Source organism: Ostrea edulis, chromosome 1, assembly GCF_947568905.1.
Source record: "Ostrea edulis chromosome 1, xbOstEdul1.1, whole genome shotgun sequence".
Classification (NCBI taxonomy): Eukaryota; Metazoa; Mollusca; class Bivalvia; order Ostreida; family Ostreidae; genus Ostrea; species Ostrea edulis.
In genome coordinates this window covers 75,963,974-75,987,106 of record NC_079164.1, presented here as the reverse complement: position 1 = coordinate 75,987,106, position 23,133 = coordinate 75,963,974, and the positions used below count along the sequence as shown (strand labels likewise).

Below are 23,133 nucleotides of genomic sequence, written 5' to 3'. Positions count from 1 at the left end.
TTATTCAGAAATTTTTCTAAAATTCATTTGAATTAAAGATATCGTTCATTCAATTCATGTGCGCAACAATTCAAACACGCATTAAAGAGTCTTTGCTCTATGCAATATTACTGTGGTTTCCCGCGGGATTTCATCTAGTTTCTGTATAATTCTATCAGTCTTTGAAATACAGTCGTGATTTTCAACCCGCCTCCCTCCTAAGGTGTGGTCACACCTCTTCCTATAAGACATACCGCATCACAGACAGAAGAAGCATTGACAGAAATTATCAAGCATGGGGAAATTCAGCATAACTTGGATCGTCGCTCTCACTGCTCTTGTTATTGCCTGCGGTAAGGAAGCTCTACTTTAATCTATAATCATGATTGAATAGCCAGAGAAGATTTTAAATGTACGTTATTAGAATTAATGATTTGCATGTCATATTATTATTTTAAATTACAATCACTAAATGAAGAATATTTTAATGATTTTCTTTCATCCATGTTTCTTAGCAAACCCACCACTGCATGGTAACATTCGTTTAATGTAGCCTTAACAAGAATAGAATTGTTTTGTGTAAAACATTCAGCTTATAAACCTTGTTGCTCCAGTGCTACATTACCGTAGAGAAGTTTAGGATTTCAAAATGTTTGTTATATCAACCTTAGGAAAAACTTCACACTTTTTTTTTTTAGAATGGATTAAAAGTATAAGAGAAATATAAAAATCCCGTATTATGCACATCAAATAAAAAAGTGCGTACCATCTATTTTTCTGTTTAGTAAACCAGAAGTGATAAAAGAACTAGATACGATACATGAGAAATATGTATTGGTTACAGCTGACAAAGCTTGTAACAGCATTGTCTTTGTTTCTAAGGCTCATCATCACAACTGTATTTAAAATGAACTTGACTAATTCCACATTTGGTCATCCTACTTCTACTTAAAGTTCTCTTTCAAAAGATGAAATTCTTCAAAATCAGAATTGAGTTTTAAACACATTTATCATTTACCAGTCAATGGGACGAATGAATACGAGTTACCGTACCTACATGTATACTAGATTCCAAAATTTCACAAAACCCTTACAAACATATATACATTGCTGGATCCAGTAAATGTTCTACCAAGCCCCTATATTTGCTCCTTACAAAAGTATTAACAGGTGTGAAAACGAAAATTCAAACGTATTGTGCCACAATATATGCAAGGAGTTTTGTAAATCAAATTGTTAAAAATTCCCAAGAACTTGAAGTAAATTTGAAATCACAAAACTTTTCCAAAATCGACAAGAGTACCGCAAATGGTGCAACATATGCCCATTGGACCTGTAAACACTTTATGTAAAACTTATACGGTACCAATTTTGATGCACCAGATGCGCATTTCGACAAACAATGTCTCTTCAGTGATGCTCAAGTCGAAATTTATGCACTCTGAAGTAAAGCCATACATATTCCGAATAGGAACGTCTTTAAGTAGGCCATGGTGCACCAATCCATCTAACATGTGAACTGATTATATATTTCGCAAAGGGAGGCAGTGACAAAATGTCAATACAATATCTGTATCCATGAGAAGAAGTCCAGAAAAGTATTTAACCTACTTTTAGCCCTAAAGTAGGTCACGGTGCACCAATGAAGTTGAAATGTGAACTATTTATGTATTCTCTGAGAGGGAGGTTGTGGCAAAATTTTCGGGCAATACTTGTATTAAGACGAAAGAAGTAGGTCATGGTGCACCAATTCAGCTAAACATATAGAAATGCAAACAGAACTTTTCATTCCTCCGAGCAAAAATAAGGGTTTTCCTCTACATGATAATACGACCTCGAGCTTTGGAAACAATAGGCATAATCTGCTTGGCATAAGGTGTATGTGTACCACGTCCTTGCTTCAACAGTTTAGTCAATATCCTGCCTATAAGGTTTCCCTAATAAATGATAATACGTCCTCGACCTTGAAGAACAAAAGCCCCCCCCCCCCCCCCCCCCCCATTTGGCATGAGGAGTATGTGTACCAAATTGGACGGTCCTAGTCCCAATAGTTCGGACTGTATTCAGACTACAAGGTTTTCCTATTAACTGATACTACTCCCTTGACCTTGAAAAACAATATGCATATTCCCTTCATCGTTATCAAATGTACCAAGTTGTAAGATCCTGGAGCTTACGGTTCATTTTGCATTTGCCTACACGGTCCGGAGAGACGTATTACACAATACCATAATACGTCCCGTATTTGACGGGCGTTTAAAAGCATAAAATCATATGACTTCGATACTGTACACAGCCATTCCTCGAAATGACTACGTTTTTTTTTTACATAGACTGCTACTTACTCAATAGATCACGGGAATATTCACATCTTGTGACCATTCATCCAAAGGTTACTTTGTTGAACAATCTGGTTCTATCTATTCTGAAGTTGATATTAAAAAGAGTTTCTACGTGGTGTTTGGTGACAGGGTCTTCCAATAGTCTGTTGGAATCCCCATGGACACGAATTGTGCGCCTTTATTAGGTGACCTGTTTTTATAGTCTTACGAGACAGAATTTATTCAAAAGGTAATGATATGATATGGACAGCAATAGCCCATACAGGTAGGACATCATACAGGTTACTTTTACGACTCAACGACATATTGATAAAGTCATACAGCCACACGTAGTTCAAAACAATGCAGTATCCTGGGGCAGTATTCCAATATAACAACGTCATATCACATACAGCTTGAATTGTCTAATAAACACGCAATATCCTGATTCCTTCTTGGGTCATGCAATTTACCAGATTTCAACCAATCGAGCATGCATGGGACGAACTAGGTAGGCACATCCGCCAAAGACAACCAAAGTCTCAGACTCTGCAACAACTAGACCAAGCTCTGCAGTTAGGATGAAACAGCATCCCTAGACAGTTTTTAAAGACTTAATTGGGGTCCACGAGAAGGCGTGTCAGTCACTCATTGGTGCTGGGACGAGGGGGGGGGGGGGGTTGGGGGTTTACTACATATTGAACGTAGCTGACATTGAATAAGTTAATGGCTGTAATTATCATTAGTGATTCGATACTTTACTTATTAACCAAGGGTTACATCATTTATGTGTTATAAATATATCATTTATTAAGTATTTCTCATATCATAAAATGAACATAAAATTGTACCTGTACTATACGGTTCCTTTTCGTGACCAGTGTAGCATCTTGTGCAACGCAAGCTATGATTTAATTTCAGATGAAAGGAAAAGGTTGAAAATATTCATGACTAATCTAACTCTCTTAAGATTTCGGTTGATCTTATTTGTATAATGTATGCGTTGTGCGCGCCTTCAAACGAGTCGTAAAGAAGCAATGGCAGTAAGTTTTGACATCGAGTTGATTGACTGAAGATGACGTATCAGACTAAATATATTGTAATATCAGATCGTATGTAAAACGTTAGACATGAATTGCAAGGAAAGTAGCACGTGCTATGCTACAAGACAATCATGTGGTCAGCACCTCGCTTATTTTGGAAAGAAAGACTTAGTGTTTATAAAGATTCATTTGTATATCTATAACATTCGGCTTGTTATAAATAGAAAATGTTTATAAAGACAAGATGTATTTGAAACTATTTTCATTTATCTCTCTACAACCATAGTTTTTTTGTATGCAAATCAAAAAGTGAAATAACGAAGAGTAACCGAACTCATAACTCCTATAAAGAATACAAAATTAGGATTAGGGCAAACAAGAACCTCCAGACACATCAGAGGTGGGATCAGGAGGAGTAAACATCCCCTGTCGAACGGCCACACCCGCCGTGAGCCCTATATCTTGATCAGGTTAACCGAGTTATCCATAGTCATAATTATTATGTATAAAGAACGACCTAATGACGGGTACTATTTGAAAATAATTAATTGGGTTTTGTTTCATTTTATTCATAAGATATTGTAGCATATATTATTTATACCTGGCATAAAAATGAAGCACGTGTACCTGTAACGCGGTAGAAGATGAAACTCGTTTTTTTCATACACTGTCCAGCATATATTGTGTTCAATAAGCGAAATTATTTTTGGCAATGTACTACGTAAATCCTTTAATGTTTTATTCGACTTGAATCTCACCAATTTTGTATTGGAAATTTTCCTACGACAAACTGCTAAATATTTATATTAATGGACGAGACTTGGGTTTACTTTATACGAAATAATAATGACTCCTGGCTACTCGATTAAATAAACTAGGTTTGACGTCTATATGCCATTAACACAGTAAGCATACTCGTGTTTTTGTTTAATCTATACTATTTACCTGATAAAAATTTCCTCTTTTTATTTAGTTGGTGTGAAAGATTTATGTTAAAAACCTGAATACACGACCTAACGGGTTGCGAAGCTATCGAGCTGATCAAACGTCTATCGCAAGTTGAGAAAATCGAAAGGTTCAAAGGGTAATCCACTCTGGCAATCAAACCGAGATATGCCTAACAAACTCTAAGACAGTTCATTTCCCCTCGTAGTCAATAATTGTCTTAATACAATAGGATGTGGATTCCTTATCGGGGAAAACAAAGTCAGCTAATTTCACGACATGTATACCGGTTTATCTTTAACACGACAGATTCTTAATCATATTTTCTTTAATCTTCTAATCATTGTCATTTACCATCTCAACTCGCCTTTTGATTCGGTGCCTTTTAATGAATAAAATCTTAGCTACATATACAAACTAAGACTAATGAAACAACTCAGATAGCTATGATACATGTATTAGAATTTGATTAGTTTCCGAGAGATGAAAATTACTTTCAATTTGACAGTTCAATATCCTCCATCACTGCATGTTTTGTAATCACCAAAGCCGAAAGCTTAATGAACTTTTCTGATAACCTTTTGTCCGGCGCACGTCCGCCTGTCCCTCCGCAAACTTTTAACATTTTCAACTTCTTTTCCATAATCACTAAGCCAATTTCAACGAAACTTACCATAACACATTCTTGAGTAAAGGTGATTCAAATTGTTCACAAGAAGAGCGAGATCTTTTCAAAACGGAGATAATTAAAACGGCAGGTTCAGAAAAGTTTAAATTTACATGAAAGCTTCCTGACATATGTTTATCCTCCTAGGCATCTGATCCCACCTCTGGTATATCCATGGGTCCGTGTTTACCCAACTCTCTATTTTGTATTGCACATAAGAGTTAAGCTGACAAAGCTTGTAATAACATAGTCTCTGTTTGTATTTTAAACGAACTCGGCATTAATTCCACTTTTGGTAATCATACTTATACCAACTGCCCTTTCAAAAGATGAAATTCTTCAAAACCATGCTTCAGTTTTTAGACACATCTGCTATCTGTCAATGGGTCGGATGAATATGAGTTACCGTACCAATACTGGATTCCTAAACTTCATAAGAACCCTTACAAACAAAGATGCACAGCTGGATCCAGTAAATGTTTTACGAAGCCCCTATCTTTGCTCGTCACGAAAGTATTAATAGCTGTGAAGGAGAAACTTCGAACGTACTGTAAGACTACATTTGCCAGAAGTGGTGTAAAGCGAATGTGGATTCTGAAAAACAAACCCTAAAGAACTTTTAGTAATTTGAAATCGCTAAACTTTTCTCAAATAACAACATCAAAAGGTATGATATTCCAGCACTTTATATGACCATTCCTCACGATATATTAAAGACTAGACTTTTTGTCATCATAGGCAATTGCTTCTTCAACAAAACTGGAAAACGGAAATATTCATATCTAGTGATCAGTCATCCAAAATTCTTTGTTAAACACCATTCTGATTCCACTCACACGTATTCGTAAGTTGAAATAAAAAATATGCCAGAGTTCCTCATTGACAATATCTTCGTCGTCTTTGGTGATCAGGTTTTCCAACAGTCTGTTGGAATTCCCATGGACTCATTTCGATGAAAGGCAATGGTGACTTGAAAGGGGAGATGATCAATGCATTGACAAATTGGGTGGGGTCATTATAAAATTTTCTCAAGAAATACTCTGCCAGAAAAGTTAAATTTACATGAAAGTTTCCTGAAATAGTGTAAATTCAAGTTATTTCAAATCATGGCCCTGGGGGTATATGTAGGGTGGGTCTACGGTAGGAGATCAAAGTTTTACATGGGGAAACCAGTGTTGGTGACTACCCATGTGGAAAGTTTTAGATTTGACACAATGCCAGGATCGATAATTGCTAAGGAAACGTCATCGCCATGTATTCTAAGAGTTAAATCAATGTTAAGCAAAGCCATTTGGAAGACCATTCTACGTATACTTTCTTGTACTTGAGAAAGTGGCAAAAGAACGTCCACTGTCGGAAGTAGAGCCTTTTCGGGATTTGACCCAATGAGGTTGTATTGTATAAATCAAAATGTCCAAAGATCGCTAGTTTTCACAGATATGATGGTCCTGATTTCAAGGTGTAAAAAATCACTGTTGAGGAAAATACATACACAACAGATCCCACCTCTGGTATTAATCCGAGATTCCTCTGACTCTTAACCCCGCTTTTATATTTGACATGTGCGGGGGAGAGTCAGAGCGGACTCCATATTGAAAAGTGGGAATTCAGCGACACCAGCTGGTGTCGCTGCTTTACCTACCTCTTACAACTTTATTTCGCGGACCCATCTTCCAAGACGCGAGGATTCAGTTATCGGAAGGTTATTCTACAAATACATCATGATTAATACGATGCTATCGCCGTTTAAACGATGGAATTTTGTGTTTACATGTGCTGACGTCATGCGCAAAGAAATCAAATGGCGAGGCGGCGACCTAATTCAAGTGATGCTCCATTTGTCGGTGTTAGGGCCGTTTAAACGGCGATAGCATCGTATTAATCATGATCTATTTATCGATTTATCTTCCGTTAACTGAATTCTCACGTCTTGGAAGATAGATCCGCGAAATAAAGTTGTAAGAGGTAGGTAAAGCAGCGACACCAGCTGGTGTTGCTGAATTCCCACTTTTTCAATATGGAGTCCGCTCTGACTCTCCCCCGCAGAAGTCACAAAATAAAAGCGGGGTTAAGAGTCAGAGGAATCTCGGATTACTCTGGTATATTCAGGGGTCCGTGTTTGCCCATCTCTTTATTTTGTATTCCTTATAGGAGTTATGAGATTGATCACTGTTTGTAATCTTCACGTTTGATTAAGACTCGTTAACAAAGGAAACTACGAATTTCCTCTCTAATGACCTTACCTTTTGAAACTTGCGTTCTCCTTGTAATTTATCCCTTTGTAATTATAAATATTGAACTTTTTTTTATGTTTTCCGCCACACTCAACAATTTTTCAGTTGAATGAGATGTAAGACTTCTTGCAAATTTCCTTTTAGTGAGTATCGTCGTTAAGATGTATATTTAATCTTGTAATACACATGGTGCATCTACGTACAATTTCAGCATTTCTTACAAAAATCACCGGTAGTGGGGGCTTTGAACTTCAAAGCCACCACAACCGGTGATGCGTTTCATTATAGCTTTCGCTTCTTAACAGGAAGTTCATGTTTTTGAGTCCCTCTCGTGACATTGCCACGTCAAACCTAGGATTTAAATAATAGATAGTGGCCACTCCTTCTACAAACAAGTGAAAGTTGGAGGTCTTTCGGGTGGGACCTAATAGCGGTCCCGTGATGCAGCAGGTTTTGCACGTTAAAAAACTGCAACGGCTTGATCAATTGATTGAATATTACTGTTTAACATCCATCTCGAGATTTTTTCACTGATATGGAGACGTCACCATTGCCGGTGAAAGGCTGTAAAATTTAGACCTATGCTCGGCGCGTATGGCCATTGAGCAGGGAGGGTCTTTATCGTGCCACAGCTGCTGTGACACGGGACCTAGGTTTTTGCGATCTCATCCGAAAGACCACTCCATTTCGTCGCCTCTTACGACAAGCAAGGGATACTGAGGACCTACTCTAACCTGGATCCCCACGGGATTGCTACGGCTTGAGCGCTAAGCATAGGTGTATGTTTGTGAATCTCCTCTAACAGCTCGTGACGTCTCGATGAGTAAAACATTCTCAAAGGAACATACAACAACAATTTCTGACAAGTTTCGTCTAGTGACCTTGACCGCTTATGTGTAGCCGAGAAAAAACTATATAACAAGGTATATGTATTCATGCCAGATAAGTATCTGCGCAGCCTTGTTGATTAATTGTATATTATTGTTTAACGTCCCTCTCGAGAATGTTTCACTCGTGAGACGTTTCCATTGCCGATGAAGGGCTGCAATATTTAGGCGTATGTTCGGCACTTACGGTCTTTCAGCAGGAAGGGATCCCGGTTAGAATAGGTCTTCAGATCCCGTGTCACAGCAGGTGTGGCACGATAAAGACCCCTCCTTGCTCAAAGGCCATAAGCACCGAGCATAGGCCTAAATTTTGCAGCCCTCCACCGGCAGTGGTGACGTCTCCCCATTAATGAAAGATTTTCGAGAGGGACAACAATATTAAATCAATCAATCATTCAGCAGGAAGGGATCTTGATAGTGCCACACCTACTGTGGCAGGGGCTTCGGATTTTGCGGTCTCATCAGAAGAACCGTTCGCCCCATTTAGTCGCCTCTTACAACACGTGAGAGCTATTAAGAACCTATTCTAACCCGGATCCCCATGATATCTCACTCCCTTATTAGAAGGGGATAACTATAATTTGCAGCGAAATGAAGCAAAATAATTGTCTTAAGACACAAGCTATGGGCTTTTCTATTCATGCTAATCAACACGTCGCAAATATGAAAAACATGTCTTGATTTATTATATTTTTGTGTTTTTCAATAACATATGTGGTATCATGTCATTTAGGATTGTGCACAGATGCCTGCGCAGAACAGAAGCCTTGTTCCAAACGGTGTCCCTTCCGATACGTACATGACCAACAGGGTTGCAACATGTGCCAGTGTAAGTAATTGTAGGACAAATGGAAGTTTATTCGATCAATAAAATGCCACTGAATTCGAAAATATTTCGGTGAAGTATAAAATCAGTGGGAAAAAAGTTTACAGCCCATTTAAACATACATGCACTATTAGATGCTATACATAGTACTTTTTGTCGATAAACCATCATCGTTATCAAATATACAAATTTCCAATTGCAGGTTGTCCAGTTGTGCGATGTCCCTTTTGTTGGCGAGGTTATATAATAGCCAAGGGAGAAAACCGTTGTATGTCGTGTCACTGTAAATGGGGACTCTGAACCAACATTTCATCGGCATGTTATTTGTTAATTGATTTTAATGTAAGTAATCAAGCATTAAATGGATAGTTATTTCAGGGGTGCGAGTTTTCCTCTTTTCAGATGAAATCCTCAGATTCGCTCAATTTTCGAAAAAATGAAATGCTCTGGGTTTGATGTAAAATGACAGAAAGTGATAAGTAGGGTGAAGTGATTTTCTTCCCTTTTTGACCTAGACCAGATTTTCTCTGATTTCTGAGGAATTCAGTCACATCCCTGTTATTTTGACGTCTATTGCACTGATAATTCACAGTGGTGTTGCAGATAGATTATATAATGCATGTTATTAAAATTCATCTGCATATCTTTAAGCGTTGTCAGCACAATAGATATTAAAATAAACATTTAATGCGAATATTTACATTAAATTCACACGTGTCCTTTAAAGAATATTGTAATATCTCATTCCCTGGGACTTTCCGTTTTTATTAATTAAGGAGTTGAAACAGCCATGGAATAGCTGAATGATGATACCTGTACTCTCCGTACTGTAATTGTGATGACATCGTTAATTGTTTAATTAGTGAGACATTATGATGTTCATTCGGCCATATGTTTGATATTTTTTGGCAACCAAATTATATTGTAATGTATATATTGTTGCATACATGCAAGTGTAAAAAATAATCAATTTTGATGCATTCATTTTAGAAATACGATTCTAATAGGCCTGCAAGTATCTAACTTGCGCATGCGTTTTAAAAAGGATATATCTTGATTAGCTAGATTTGCTCACATCAAGTTAAGAATGTATAGCACACTAGAGAAGATTGTTATGTATGGAAAGTAAAGAATACATAAAATACACATTTGAAACTGAAAATTTTAGCATTTATCTCATTGAGATAAAAATGCACTTTAAGCAGAAAGTCTTCTGAAAAAATCTCAGGATCTACAGATTGCAGCCGAGTTAACTACATAAAGCAAGGCGTTATGCTTTAAAAGGAAAGGAAATATATGACAAACATGTATTTTTCCATGTGTGTTTCTAATAAGAACTCAGTGTGGTGTTGTCCTATTCATCCTTAATGCATTACAGTATATACATGTAAATATAGCAACATAAAGTACACTCTAATATAAACTTTTCTTGGCAAATAATTGTGAACAAATTGCTCTTGGCAAGTAATTGTGACATTTATCCATGTACTAAATGAGAAAGACCATTATCTTACTTTCTGATTTTCAATAAAAGTACCTAGTTGTAGTCTTCAACCTTTTGTTCGTTTGTATATTTTGTTTTACATGTAACAATATTAACATTATGTTTTTTAAGGCATCCACTGATTTTTTTTTTTATAACTGAGACTTGTACACAAACGCAATGTGCAATATCTCGTTACAGAAATATTCTCCAGCGAGACGTTATACATAACATTCGCATTCCATCAAGTAATTATCGAGTAATTATTTCTAATCAATGCATATATTCAATTGTACAAGGCGTGTAAAAACGTGTCCCAATTAATTTATTAAGTATCACACAAGCCATACAAATACACTGTAGTCCAACAAATCTGATTTTCATCATCTCCTTTTTTTGGAATCTAAATTAGAAAATACACATATGATTATTCTGAAATGATTATCACCTTAAATGTGAAATATGTGTACAGTGTATCTATTGAATAATTAATTCTATCCTCACTTGAGTTCCTATGCACCAAATGAAGGAGAGGGACATTCTCCGTCGGACACAACAGCTATCCCGCTATAAACAAAACAAAGGTGGAAATTACGTTAAATTGCACCACTCATATTTAAATGCGTCCATATCGATTCTTGCCATTCCTTTACTTTTAGATCTCAGGGAAAGTAAAGATGACAGAGACCATCAACAGAAGACATCAGATTGTCACACGAGACTCTCTTTCCCGACGAAAGAGAAATTCACCTTATAAATTTTCTTAGGGATAGGTAAATACCTTATAGGAAAAATATTCTCCTGCAATATCTTAAACAAAAATTCGTGGGGATTTAAAATTTCTATAGGGGTTTTAATTTTCTTGTAAGAAAAAATAATACCGGTTGGAAAATAAGAATCCTATCATTGTTTTGTTTTTAAAGAATAAACAGAATGGCAAGAAATTTAGGTATCAAGTCGTGAATTAGATTGATTATAGACCAGGCTTGGATTTCTTGAAAATATCTCGAACTAGCTTAAGTTGGAGTTTTCTGTTCAAAATTTGAGTAAAATCTCATACTTAAGTCCAAATTTCGACTGAAGTTTATTTCGAGAAACCCAGGCCAGATACTGTTGTGTATCCGTCTAGTCGGTTTCATTTAAGTTTTAATTCGAAATATATGCCAACATAAGAATAACGCTGATTTTGTAATGATTTTACAATATACATGTATGATTTAAAATTGTTTAGGTGAAAATCTTAGTTTAATATTAATGATGTATAAAACCAGATTTATATATTTGGGTTTCAAGTACAAAAATTTATAATATTAGATATGTGTATTCCAAAACAATGTACTAAAGAAGTGAATGCTAACAAAGAGTAAGTGTCGTGTTGCGTCAAGAGAGAAGGGACAAGTGGACTCAGACAAGCAATTTACATTACAATGCGTCCATAAAATGTATCTCGAACATTTGCCAACTACAGGCGCTCTATTATGTCCACAAACACATCGACAAAGGAACACTTAAAACAGTAAGGGTTACATGTTCGTTATCTCCCGATCACAGGAGTGTACGATGGGTACTGGTACAACAAACTCGTGAATACTTACAAGCATTCTGCGTCACACGGCGTGCCATACGTTTTCCCATCTTTCCCACAGACTGGTTTGTATAGATGAGGACAGTTACACGAATTTGGGCACTCTCCTTTAGAAGCAACCTTGATACCTCTAGATAGAAAAATCCGAACATTGAAAGCTGAATATTGTTGAAATGTACGTATCTAGTAGCTTGGAAGAAGTTCGCATTTCATCTTTTGAGCATAACGTCGGAAGATCCTAGTATAATTATCATAGGTACTAATTTATTACTGTAACAGTTACTTATTTCACAGGCCCAAATATATTACTTATTTTCTACTTGGTCCTATCTAGTTGAAAGTTCACATAGAATAGGTTTGGGAAGGACTTTACTTTGTTACGGAATATTATTGATTTTTAAAAAAATTCAAGAGGCTCATGGAACACATCTCTCACCTAAGAAGCATTTCCTACCAATAAACAAGCTTGAGCAAAACTATCGTTATATAAGCATCTTGGTTCAGAAAAATAAAATTTTCCAAAGGTATCAACTTAAAATTCAATAATTATCGAACTAAATTATTAAACATGACTACAAATTCATTAATCATCATATGCCCTTGACGAGTATGGCCTTTCATATTAATAAATTTTATCTAAGGATGCTTTGCGTCATTTAGTTTGTTTCCCTTCGCATGTAAAACTTTCATCTCCTATTGTGGTCCCACACTAATCCCAGGGGTCATGCTTTTTACAAACTTGAATCTCCACTTTGTCAGGAAGCTTTCATGTCTGGACCAGTGGTCTTAATATTTTTAAATGCATTTTTGTAATTATCCACCATTTGAAAGGGGCATGGCCCTCCATTTAAACAAACTTGAATTCCCTTCACCTGAGGATGATTTGTATCAAGTTTGATTGAAATTGGTTTAGTGGATTTGGAAAAGATATTCCTATACATCAGTATGTTAAACTTTGATCCCCTAATGTGGGTCCATCCTATTCTCTGGGGTCATGAGCTGTACAAATTTGAATTTACTCCATACCAGGAAGCTTTCACTAAAATCTCCAATCCTATGGCCCGGTGGTTCTTGAGAAGAAGATTTTAAAAGATTTTCCCTATATATTCGCATGTAGAACTTTGATCCTTAGCTATTGTGGCCCCAACATAACCAGGGGGTCATGATATTAATTAACTTGAATCTCCACTATGTCAGAAAGATTTCAGGTATTTCAGCTTTTCTGGCCTAGTGGTTGAAAGACGATTTTTAAATGATACCACCCTATTTTTGTGGTTATCTCCCTTTGAAGAAGGCATGGCCCTTCATTTCAACAAACTTAAATTCCCTTCACCCAGGGATGCTTTGTGTCAAGTTTGGTTGAAATTGGCAAAGTGGTTCTGAAGAAGATGAAAATGTAAAAAGTTTCCTACGACAATCTTAATAAAACATACATTGCACTCGGTACATTTTACAGTAAGTAGCCAAGATTATCAATATTATTTTTCTGTGGGAACACAGGTATACAAATAGACGTATTATTTGCTTGGCCGACAGTCATTTCGAATGTCCATGATCGTACGAGTATATTTTAGATTAAAATAAACTGGCGAAATGAATGTCTATATTGCATTACAAATAATAATACATGTAAATATCATTTTACATAAAAAAAAATATTTTAATTCCTTGCTAACATATATGCACCTTATGGCTGACTTGTAAATAAATACAAAATATTTAATATTACATGAATAATTACAGTAAATAGTGTTTTGAAAATTTTCTTTCCATATTACGATTAAAGAAAAAAATACATACGCGCATTCGGCATAACAGGTGTTGTCATAGGTGTCCCCATCGGATCCACATACAGGGCTGTACTCGTAGGAACACTTGCACGATTTTCTACATACCCCTGTGTATTGGACGTACACTTTTCTAGAGAAAAATAACATCGGTCAATTAGCTTTCTAAAGAAAATTTGAAGAACTTCACAACATCAAAATTATATGTAGTTTTGAAAATTCACCAAAGTGTATGCTGTATAGGCATCTTGTTGGTAATTTTTGTATACAGTATTATTTAACAAAACCATTAGACACGTACAGTAAGCAACTTATTACCCGATTCAGAACGTCATCACATTCATTATGTATAGAAACTGGTAGACATAATAATGTTCCCAGAAATATGAGAATTTGCAAACAGTGTAGTTTAAATGATATCGAAGATGAATTTCATTTCATTCTAAGATGTCCTTTATATAACGAAATAAGTGGGACTAAAACCGGCAGTGGTAAATCGCTATCTTGCGAAGTTGTTCCCATTATTTTGGACAATTTGTTTAATTTGTTAAAACATAGTCGACAAACGTACTTCGACAATCCATCATTTTCTTTCGGCTCATACCCCAAAACCTCGTCTAATTGTTTCTTCAAGCAAAACGAACTCCCGAAAATCAATCGACGGTATCTGTCTTGTACTAATTGGCCACAAATTCTACACCATAATGCCGTCGCCATGCGTGTTTACTGTTTAGTTTTGTTTTCGACCGATTATAAAAGCCGTTGTCTGATTGGTTTGCAGCTTCAGGCTGCAAACCAATCATATTCTTCTTCTCGAGCCCAACTTTTAAATAGCGACTGATGTCAAGGGTTAGTGCGAGGTAACGAATCAATAACCCTTGACTTGTGAAGATGGTGTATATAAACTTATAAAATTACTTAGTGTAAATAACGTTACAGAACTGAGTAATTTAGGTAAATATCTTAAATATGCCACAAAATTACGTAAGGAAAGTGTTGCTAATTAGCACAATAGACTATTATATATCTATTTAATGTACTTTTTGTTAATCAGTATTATAATGGATGAATATATGCATGCATATGATTGCATGTTAAACAATATTAGTTTGAAATGTTATTTAAGTTTATGCACTCTCCATATACGGTATGTTGTTATATTTTAAAACTGTATTGTAAGTAATTAAGTCCAATGAGCCGCATGGCTCACGGAAATAAAGAAACATGAAACAGGAGGGCGAGTCAATAAGTAATCAGCCTATCCAATTTCCGATAGACCGAGTCATGCCTTGTGTCAATAGATGTTTTACACCTGGGTACAAAATTGCACGCGTATCGAGTCATTCTTTAATAAGATATTGAATGTCAAACATGGCTAGTTTTGCAAAGGCATGCTTTTCATTTTAAGTTTAGTACTGTGCTATAATTCGGTACTTGTATTTAAAAGGTAAAACAGGCGAGTTAACCGATGTTATTGGTATCATATACATGTATATCACAATGAATTATTACTTTTTAAGAATTTCTAAAATACAATTTTTGTTCAGGGAAATTGTTTTAGTCACTTAGTAAAAATCAACTGATCATCGTTTTCTGCAACAGTTTCGCCAGTAGACAGAAATTTCTCTTCGCGTACATCTGAGAGACTATCAATAAGAAAACCGAACATTTTCTAGGCTTTGGCGATCCGGAATTCCGAGTAGTGGCCGCAACAGGTTTTAAAGGAACTTCCTCAAGTGCAAACTCCAGATTTTCTATTGCCAGTTTTCGCTGCGTGTCAAACAGAGGGCAAAAATATTTATGCTGCCTGTAGTCCATTACAATTAAGTCTACGATGGCTCGTGTAAAACTGCTTGCTCGATACATTTCTGATTCGTGGCGAAGTTAGAAAGTTTAATATCAACGGCAGTTTCTCTTGTCGCCATATTTGATACGTAAAGCTGCCAATCAACTGAGGTGTTGAGATCTTTAAAGGGGCATGGACACGATTTGAGCTGAACATTTTCAAATTTTATTTTTCCACTGTTTACATAACAAAGACTTGTGAGCTCTGTATCTCCCATGTATTTCGGCAACTGACATCTCACTTTTTGCTGACCATTAGAAATGCCATAGTTAAGCATTCTAAACATTGAAAATGGAAAAATAATTTGTCTAATTTTCAGTTCAAATCGTGCCCATGCCCTTTAAGTCAGTGTTGTCAAAACGTGACAGATGTTTAGTAATGGAAATCTCCGAAAATTTATAGTGCTGTGTAGGAATGACAAATAAAGAGAAAATATTTTATGATTAAATCTTTCCCCGAGTACTGATTCGATACTCGGATCCCCCGACGAGTACTCGAGTACCAAACGATGTGCTTACTCTTTGACAATCCTAATATTGACCTTAATCAATGGTTTTGAAGGACGAATTATACTAATCAAACCTTTGTTTCAATACTTCATTTTAAATACAATTAGTTTCAGTTGTGATTTTGGATACTATATTCCAGTTCTATATTTTTATTATTCCATAGAAATAACTATATGCCTGTAAATCTTTTAGTACACTGTATATACTTACGCACAGTCGGCTTCACACTGGTTACTGTAGGTCTTGTCGTCTGAACCACAGACTGGGGCGTGAGCTGACGAACACGTGCATTTTGCTTGACATGGCCCGGCATATAAAACCTTTACACGACTGGGGAAAAAACCACACAGTTAAAAAATACCTCCACTTCACCCTCTCTCAATAGTATGATAATCATTATTCAACTTTCAGTTCATGATTAAATCATTTTTAATTGGAAAAGTATACTAAATTCTTTTTATTCTGCGAAAGTCTCCTATGCTCATTTTCGTAAAAGAAAAAAAAATGTTTTCGCATAATTACGCGAAACGTTCTAGAAACAACACAAAATTCTAATCAAGCAGGTGATACGTATAAGTAGTTCTCTACGTGAGGGAATACCGAAATGCATTATGGTCAAGTCTTTGAAAAATGAGAGCTTTGTTAGGAGAGGGCATTCTAAGTTTTAAGAACTTATACTCAATCATTTTGGTATAACATCCTGACAGTATAATATGTTGAAATCAATTTTTGTTATTTCAAAGAATTATATACATCTCGTGATATATCCTAGTAGTACATATACTTGTGAAAAACAACCGAAGCATTGAATAATGGTAATACGTGGCCTTACTATTCACATTCAGCACTACACCAGCTAGAGTAGGTACGTCCATCTTCAGCGCAGACTGGGGAGTATGTTGATGTGATGCAACGGCAGAACTTCCTGCACTCACCTGTGTGCGCTACCGTGGTGCCTCTGTGAAATAGTTCGTATATGTATTATTTTGATGACTCAAATGGGAAGGCAACCCTTCATTTATATCTTGTATCAATTCTCAATATTGAATAATGTGCATATCAGAAGACAAAGAATTGTCAGATTTATCTACGTATTGCAATTTATCACATAATTAAGAAGCGATCCCGTGGGGATACAGGTTAGAATAGGTCATCATTACCCCTTGCTTGTCGTAGAAGGCGACTAAATGGGGTGGTCTTTCGGATGAGACCGTAAAAACCGAGGGCCCGTGTCACAGTAGGTGTGGCCCGATAAAAATCCCGCTCTGCTCAAAGGCCATAAGCACCGAGCATAGGCCTAAATTTTGCAGCCCTTCACCGGCAGTGGTGACGTCTCCACATGAATGAAATATTCTCCAGAGGGACGTTAAACAACAATCAATCAATTATATTAAGAAGCAATACCCTTGCTACTGAGAAAGAGGAAATGCAGAAAGCCATCACTTACGCACAGCTCGCCAGACACTCATTGTCATACGTCTTTCCATCATTGCCACAGATTGGTTCGTTTGTCTTCGGGCATACACAGCCTTTTGAACATGGTCCGTCATTAACTTTGTAGACAAAACTATAAATAGAATTGATTTGCTGTTTAAAGTTTTGGAAACTTCTGCATCATTGGAGATGATGTCCCTAATCTCAGAATTCCCAAGATCCTTAAATTCCGTGATAGCTCACTGATAACAAGACAACCCCAACCCCCAAATAAAAAACCCGAATATTTAGCTTGTTTAAGAAAGAAAAGTAAATGACAATAGTTTTTATTACTATTTATTGCTTGGTTTCAAATGGGTTTTTAAAATAACTATTTTCTATCAGAATTAGTTGTGAACAATAAAGATTTAGCAGTACACATGGAGTTTTGAATTCATTAAGTAATCCTTTAAACTGTTGATTTAATGGATATTTGTCTTGAATACTACAATTTACAAATGAAATATTATTCATTAGATATTTTGATAGAGCAGTGTTTAATAAGCAGAGTGATGGATGGATTTTTCTTTTCTGTTCTTAGTCACAAATCGTCACGAACAATTGGCGTCCTGTGAAAAGTGCTATAATGGGTAATCTTTATGGAGCTATGATCAACACATTCGTTGTTGTGGTTGCTTTAATCAATGTAATTACGAGTAAACTACGGAACTGTCATGCCAGTCAGAAGATGTACAACCGTTCTTGTTGGTCATGGAACATTAGTATTGTTACACTGTGTAATTGACCTTGTTTTGTATTTTGCTACAGATTCGCAGTAACCTCCCAAAGACCGTAATGATTCGATAGATTTGAGATCAATCATGCTCACACACTACACATTATTTATACCTTTCTGTATTTTTGTTTCCATGTAAAGCGTATAGAATTAACGAGGATATTCTCGTATTGCAAGTTGTTAAGCCCTTCAATATAAAAAAAACCCAATTACCATTGGTGCATTTATTATGAGCAAGCGTACATTCCAGGATGATATTAAAGATTTATATTTAAAACACATGCTTGTTAATGAGCTAAATGTATTGAATCCATAATGGGGGAAAACAACAGTCACCTTAACATTGTTTGATTTCTCTGCAATTCAATATAGTTCACATTGAAAAGTTTTATTTTTCTTGAGGCTGATTCCAAATTTGGAATATTGGTGGTGCTTTAAGGTGGCTCTTTACACCAAAATGTTATTGAATGGCTTGTTAAAACACTTCTTATCAAGTATGATTTCACCATCGAAAGAGTGATACAAGCTTTCCATCATTTTACTTGAATGCTTTGTTGATTCTCCCCGGATTGATGAAACAAGAGATTCTGGAGTTCAAATTTCGCTGTGATTTGATGCATGATATTAGTTTTAGGCACATTTGGTATCCCAGTCGGTGGGTCGAATGAATATGAGTTACCGTACTTATACTGGATTCCTAAACTACATAAAACCCTTACAAATATACATCGCTGGATCCAGTAAGTGCTATACCAAGCCCCTATCTTTGCTCCTCTCGAAAATGCTAACAGCTGTGCAGGAGAAACTTCAAACTTACCGTACGACTATATATTCCAGAAACGGTGTAAATCAAATGTGGATTCTAAAATATTCTAAACAACTTTTAGTTAACTTGAAATCGCAAAACTTCTCAGATCAACAACATCAAAACCTATGACTTTTCAACACTTTACACGACCATTCCTCACGATAAATTAAAGACTAGATATTTTGACATCATAGACATTGCTTCTTCAACAAAAATATAAAACGGAAATATTCATATCTAGCGATCAGTCATCCCAAAAATACTTTGTTAAACACAACTCTGATTCCACGCACACAAGTATTTTGAAGTTGAAATCAAAATTATGCTAGAGTTCCTCATTGACAATATCTTCGTGGTCCTTGGTGATCAGGTCTTCTACCAGGCTTTTGGAATTCCCATGGGCACGCATTGTGCTCCTTTTTTAGCTGACCTGTTTTTATATTCATATGAAACAGAATTTATTCAGACACTTCTACGTGAGGAGAAAAAATCTCTTGCTGTGGCCTTCAATTCGACATTTAGATATATCGACGATGTTTTATCTATTAACAACAATAACTTTCATTCATATGTCGATTCGATATAAACCTGCGAGGTCGAAATAAAAGACACCAGAGTCGCCACTTCTGTTTCATACTTAGATGTTTTATTGAAAGTAGATATTAACTAACAACTCGACATTATGACAAACGGGATGATTTCAACTTCTCCATCGTCAACTTTCCATATTTATGTAGCAATATTCCATTATCACCTGCATATGGTGTTTATATCACTCAACTGATTCGATACGCAAGAGCTTGTTCTGCGTATGGTCAGTTTTTAAATCGAGGCAAGCAACTAACAAACAAGTTGATGGTACAGGGGTTTCAACAGTCTCGTTTAAAGTCAGCATTTCGCAAATTCTATGTTCTTTATAACGATCTAGTTTGCCAATACAACCTATCATTGGGTCAAATGCTGTCTGCCGTGTTTCATACCGATTGTTATACCGTTCTTGGCACACTGATTTTGACTACGAATAACTCCGTTTACCTGATCAAACTATAGGGCTCACGGCGTTTGTGACCGGTCGACGGGGAAAGCTTACTCGTCGTAGGCACCTGATCCCACCCCCAGTGTGTTCAAAGCTCCGTGTTTGCCGAACTATCTATTTTGTATTGCTAATGGGATTTATGAGATTGATCACCATTCGTTATCTTCACCTTTCATGAATGTCTAATAAAACATGCCAATGATAATCTACTCTTTTAGATTAAAAATATTTATAAAAATTGAAAACGTTATTTGTTAATATCTTTTTAAATCTACAACTAAAATCCTCCAAAAAACATGTCAATTAGAAAAAGTTATATCGAAAATGTGCATTCTATACGGAAATGAAATATTGAGTTTTCAAATTTGAACCAAGCCCGATCGGGATTATAAAAGGTTAGTCATGTAGAACATTGTAACAAAAAACTACATACCCTTAAGGTCGATTTAAATGGTTTGAATATTAAATGAAGATATACCGGAAAGTAATTCCATGGTGAAAAGAGCAAAAGATTAATGGCAAAACTATGATTATTTTAGTAATTTCTATCAATTTTTATCGGGATCGCTACTTTTTTCTCTGGATTGGTTCAAATCTAAAACTTAGCGATATTTCTGAAAATTCGTCATTTCATTTCAATTTCTTTTTAAAATTTATTTGTCTACGCAATATATCTTCTTCTTTTTTTGAACATGTTTCATTAAGATTTTAGTTATAGATTAAAAAACACTTTATAATTTTATAAATGTTTTCTTATTTGAAAAATTAGAACATTTGCTTGAGTCTTCTTCGCATCATTTTTATTCCGGAAAAAAATCACATACAATCATGAACATGTAAAAATAATTGAGAGCTTGTATTTCTCTTTCAATGGTGAAATTATACTTCATATGATGAGCTTAAACGAGCCATTAAATATTTTTGTGTGTAATGAGCCACCTTAAATATCTATAAGATATAAATTTTAAATCTAAACATTATGTTTTGAAACATGAATAACTTTTGAGTGGTCGGCAGTACAGGTACTTGTCGCACATTATACCGATAAACTATCAAAGGAATATTTTGACAGATTCAAGAGTTTAAAATACCTGGTGGATCCACAAATTTCTGAATGGAGGCTCAGCGAATTGTTGGGTGTCTGGAGATATCTAAAGACCCCAGGGTGAAGCCCCGGAAGGGGCCCATGATGCGAAGCCCCTGAAACTGCTGCGTTTTGACAAAAAAAGACACAATTGAGTGTTTTGGGACATGTTTCAATAAATTTAATCGTAGAGGGGGTCCTCCACCGCTGAGGAGTGCATGGAGGAAAATTGTTTTGGTCACTCGTATGTTCATTCTTGTGACAGTAATGTGTACTGTCATTGTTTAGCTTCTGGGTACAAATTTCGGACATAATGCCACCAAAGGTCAAGACAATGTTTTGATAAAAAAGAATTTTCTCTTTAGTTAGAAAGGTTATTTGTGCCTATTACTTACCCTGTGCATTCTAAAAGGCATTGGTTGTTGTAAGTCTTGCCATCAGTTCCACACACGGGAGCGTAATTCCTGGGACAGTTGCATCTGGGAGGTGGTGGGGGAGGTGGTAGAAACAGCGCCAAAGCCGTTGTCATGACAGAGACGTGAACGGACAGTTTACACAGTGTCAGCAGCATGATTGAAAAAAAATCTACAAAATGACGAATCGTGGTAGAATACAACATTATCCCTACCAGCAGATCCACACATGTTACAAATGTTCCAGCGCTTTAGGCTAATATTACATGATCTTAGTTTTTTAGATTTATTCTGCTACAATAAATAACGATATTATTTATGATTATTTTGATATAGAACAAACTAATGTGAACTCAATTTGACCTATCTTAGGAAAGTTAGAATCAATATCAATATAGATTCAACCTTTGATAAATTAATTATGAAATGTATCTTTTCATATTTCTTTTTTTCCCCTGATAAGCATGGATATTCAGGGAGGAAAATATTTATCTTTTAAGCTTGTAAAAATATTTTGTAAATGCGACTTTAAGAATAATCATGTGTTCATCATAAAACATGTTCAGATATTTTTTTTATGTTCTATATAGATATGTAATAATAAGACTACCTTTAGAAAATTAATCCACAAACCAACGAAGTAAGAAGATACTGACTACAGATCTGATTTAACACCTACTTTATATTGAACACAAAACTGTCGTGATGGATGTCCTATTGTTTTTCCACACCGATTCTCCCAAAATTTCACCTTTTATATACAGAACTGTATATTTATATATGGCGCTACCTTGGGGAAACAACAAATTAATTGAAAACATCGGTGGTCGTGGAAGAGTCTTGTCAACGTTTAGTTGAATCTGACGAGAGACCACTTTTCACTTCATCTGTATACGGCAAAGGCGTGTGGAGTGCATTTAGTTTGAAATATCCTGAATTGATCCAAGTACTGAGAATGTAGGAATAAAGTTATTTCGCAAAGTATATATAAATTTTTATATCAACACATATAAAGACTTTAAAAAATCACAAAGAATACTAGGCTAGTCAGGTAGCAGGGAATTTGACTTTCTGCAATCAAAATTAATTCAGCGCATTTTCCAAATTTGCCATTGCAATAGCTAATGCAATTGAAACAATTTCCTCCAAATTAAAGCAATTCAATGGGATTTGACATGGAGGATATTTTTTTCGTAATAAGCTCTATAAGATACTATCAGCGATCTTATTGCACTTGAAATGTTAGAATTTTATAAATGTAGATTTCATATTGTAAAATTTTCCCGGGTAATTACCTTTTGATTAGATGTACATGTAGTGTATATTGCTATGTCCTAATATTTAAAAGTTATAAATAAAATGTCGGGGTAATTAATGACACCATTATTAAAAAGATGTGATTGTAATTTTAGGGTGAAATTTAATGCTAAACCTACCTAGTTCTTTTATCAATACTTGCTTACTATCGTAT

General features: G+C 35.6%; 1 protein-coding gene and 1 long non-coding RNA gene across 3 annotated transcripts; one reads left to right on the top strand and one right to left on the bottom strand.

The window, feature by feature from the left end:
- The first annotated feature begins 183 nt into the window (after positions 1-183).
- Positions 184-9,977, top strand: LOC125681184 (uncharacterized). Its single transcript, XR_007372181.2, has 3 exons — positions 184-332; positions 8,810-8,905; positions 9,105-9,977. It is a non-coding gene; the product is annotated as an uncharacterized LOC125681184 (long non-coding RNA).
- A 716-nt stretch (positions 9,978-10,693) lies between these two features.
- On the bottom strand, positions 10,694-22,439 carry LOC125681129 (serine protease inhibitor dipetalogastin-like). Of its 2 annotated transcripts, none has more exons than XM_048921073.2 (9): positions 22,342-22,439; positions 21,645-21,834; positions 17,560-17,679; positions 16,945-17,070; positions 16,323-16,442; positions 13,771-13,890; positions 11,981-12,100; positions 10,890-10,952; positions 10,694-10,788 (listed from the first exon to the last, which is right to left on the bottom strand). In XM_048921073.2, exons 2-8 carry the CDS (start codon positions 21,818-21,820, stop codon positions 10,898-10,900), a joined length of 837 nt encoding a protein of 278 aa, XP_048777030.1. In that variant the 5' UTR covers positions 21,821-21,834; positions 22,342-22,439; the 3' UTR covers positions 10,694-10,788; positions 10,890-10,897. The 2 variants fall into 2 exon arrangements, with proteins under 2 accessions (XP_048777030.1, XP_048777025.1); XM_048921068.2 differs by having other exon boundaries at positions 22,273-22,388.
- Between the last annotated feature and the right edge of the window lie 694 nt (positions 22,440-23,133).

What these genes read in the sequence shown, in the direction of transcription:
- LOC125681129 (XM_048921073.2), bottom strand. Translation starts at nt 21,820, where the DNA reads ATGCTGCTGACACTGTGTAAACTGTCCGTTCACGTCTCTGTCATGACA. An exon ending in ACCTGTTATGCCGAATGCGC is followed by an intron (nt 12,101 to 13,770) that starts GTATGTATTTTT and finishes TTTTCTATCTAG; the next exon opens with AGGTATCAAGGTTGCTTCTA. An exon ending in CCGTGTGACGCAGAATGCTT is followed by an intron (nt 10,953 to 11,980) that starts GTAAGTATTCAC and finishes TTTTGTTTATAG; the next exon opens with CGGGATAGCTGTTGTGTCCG.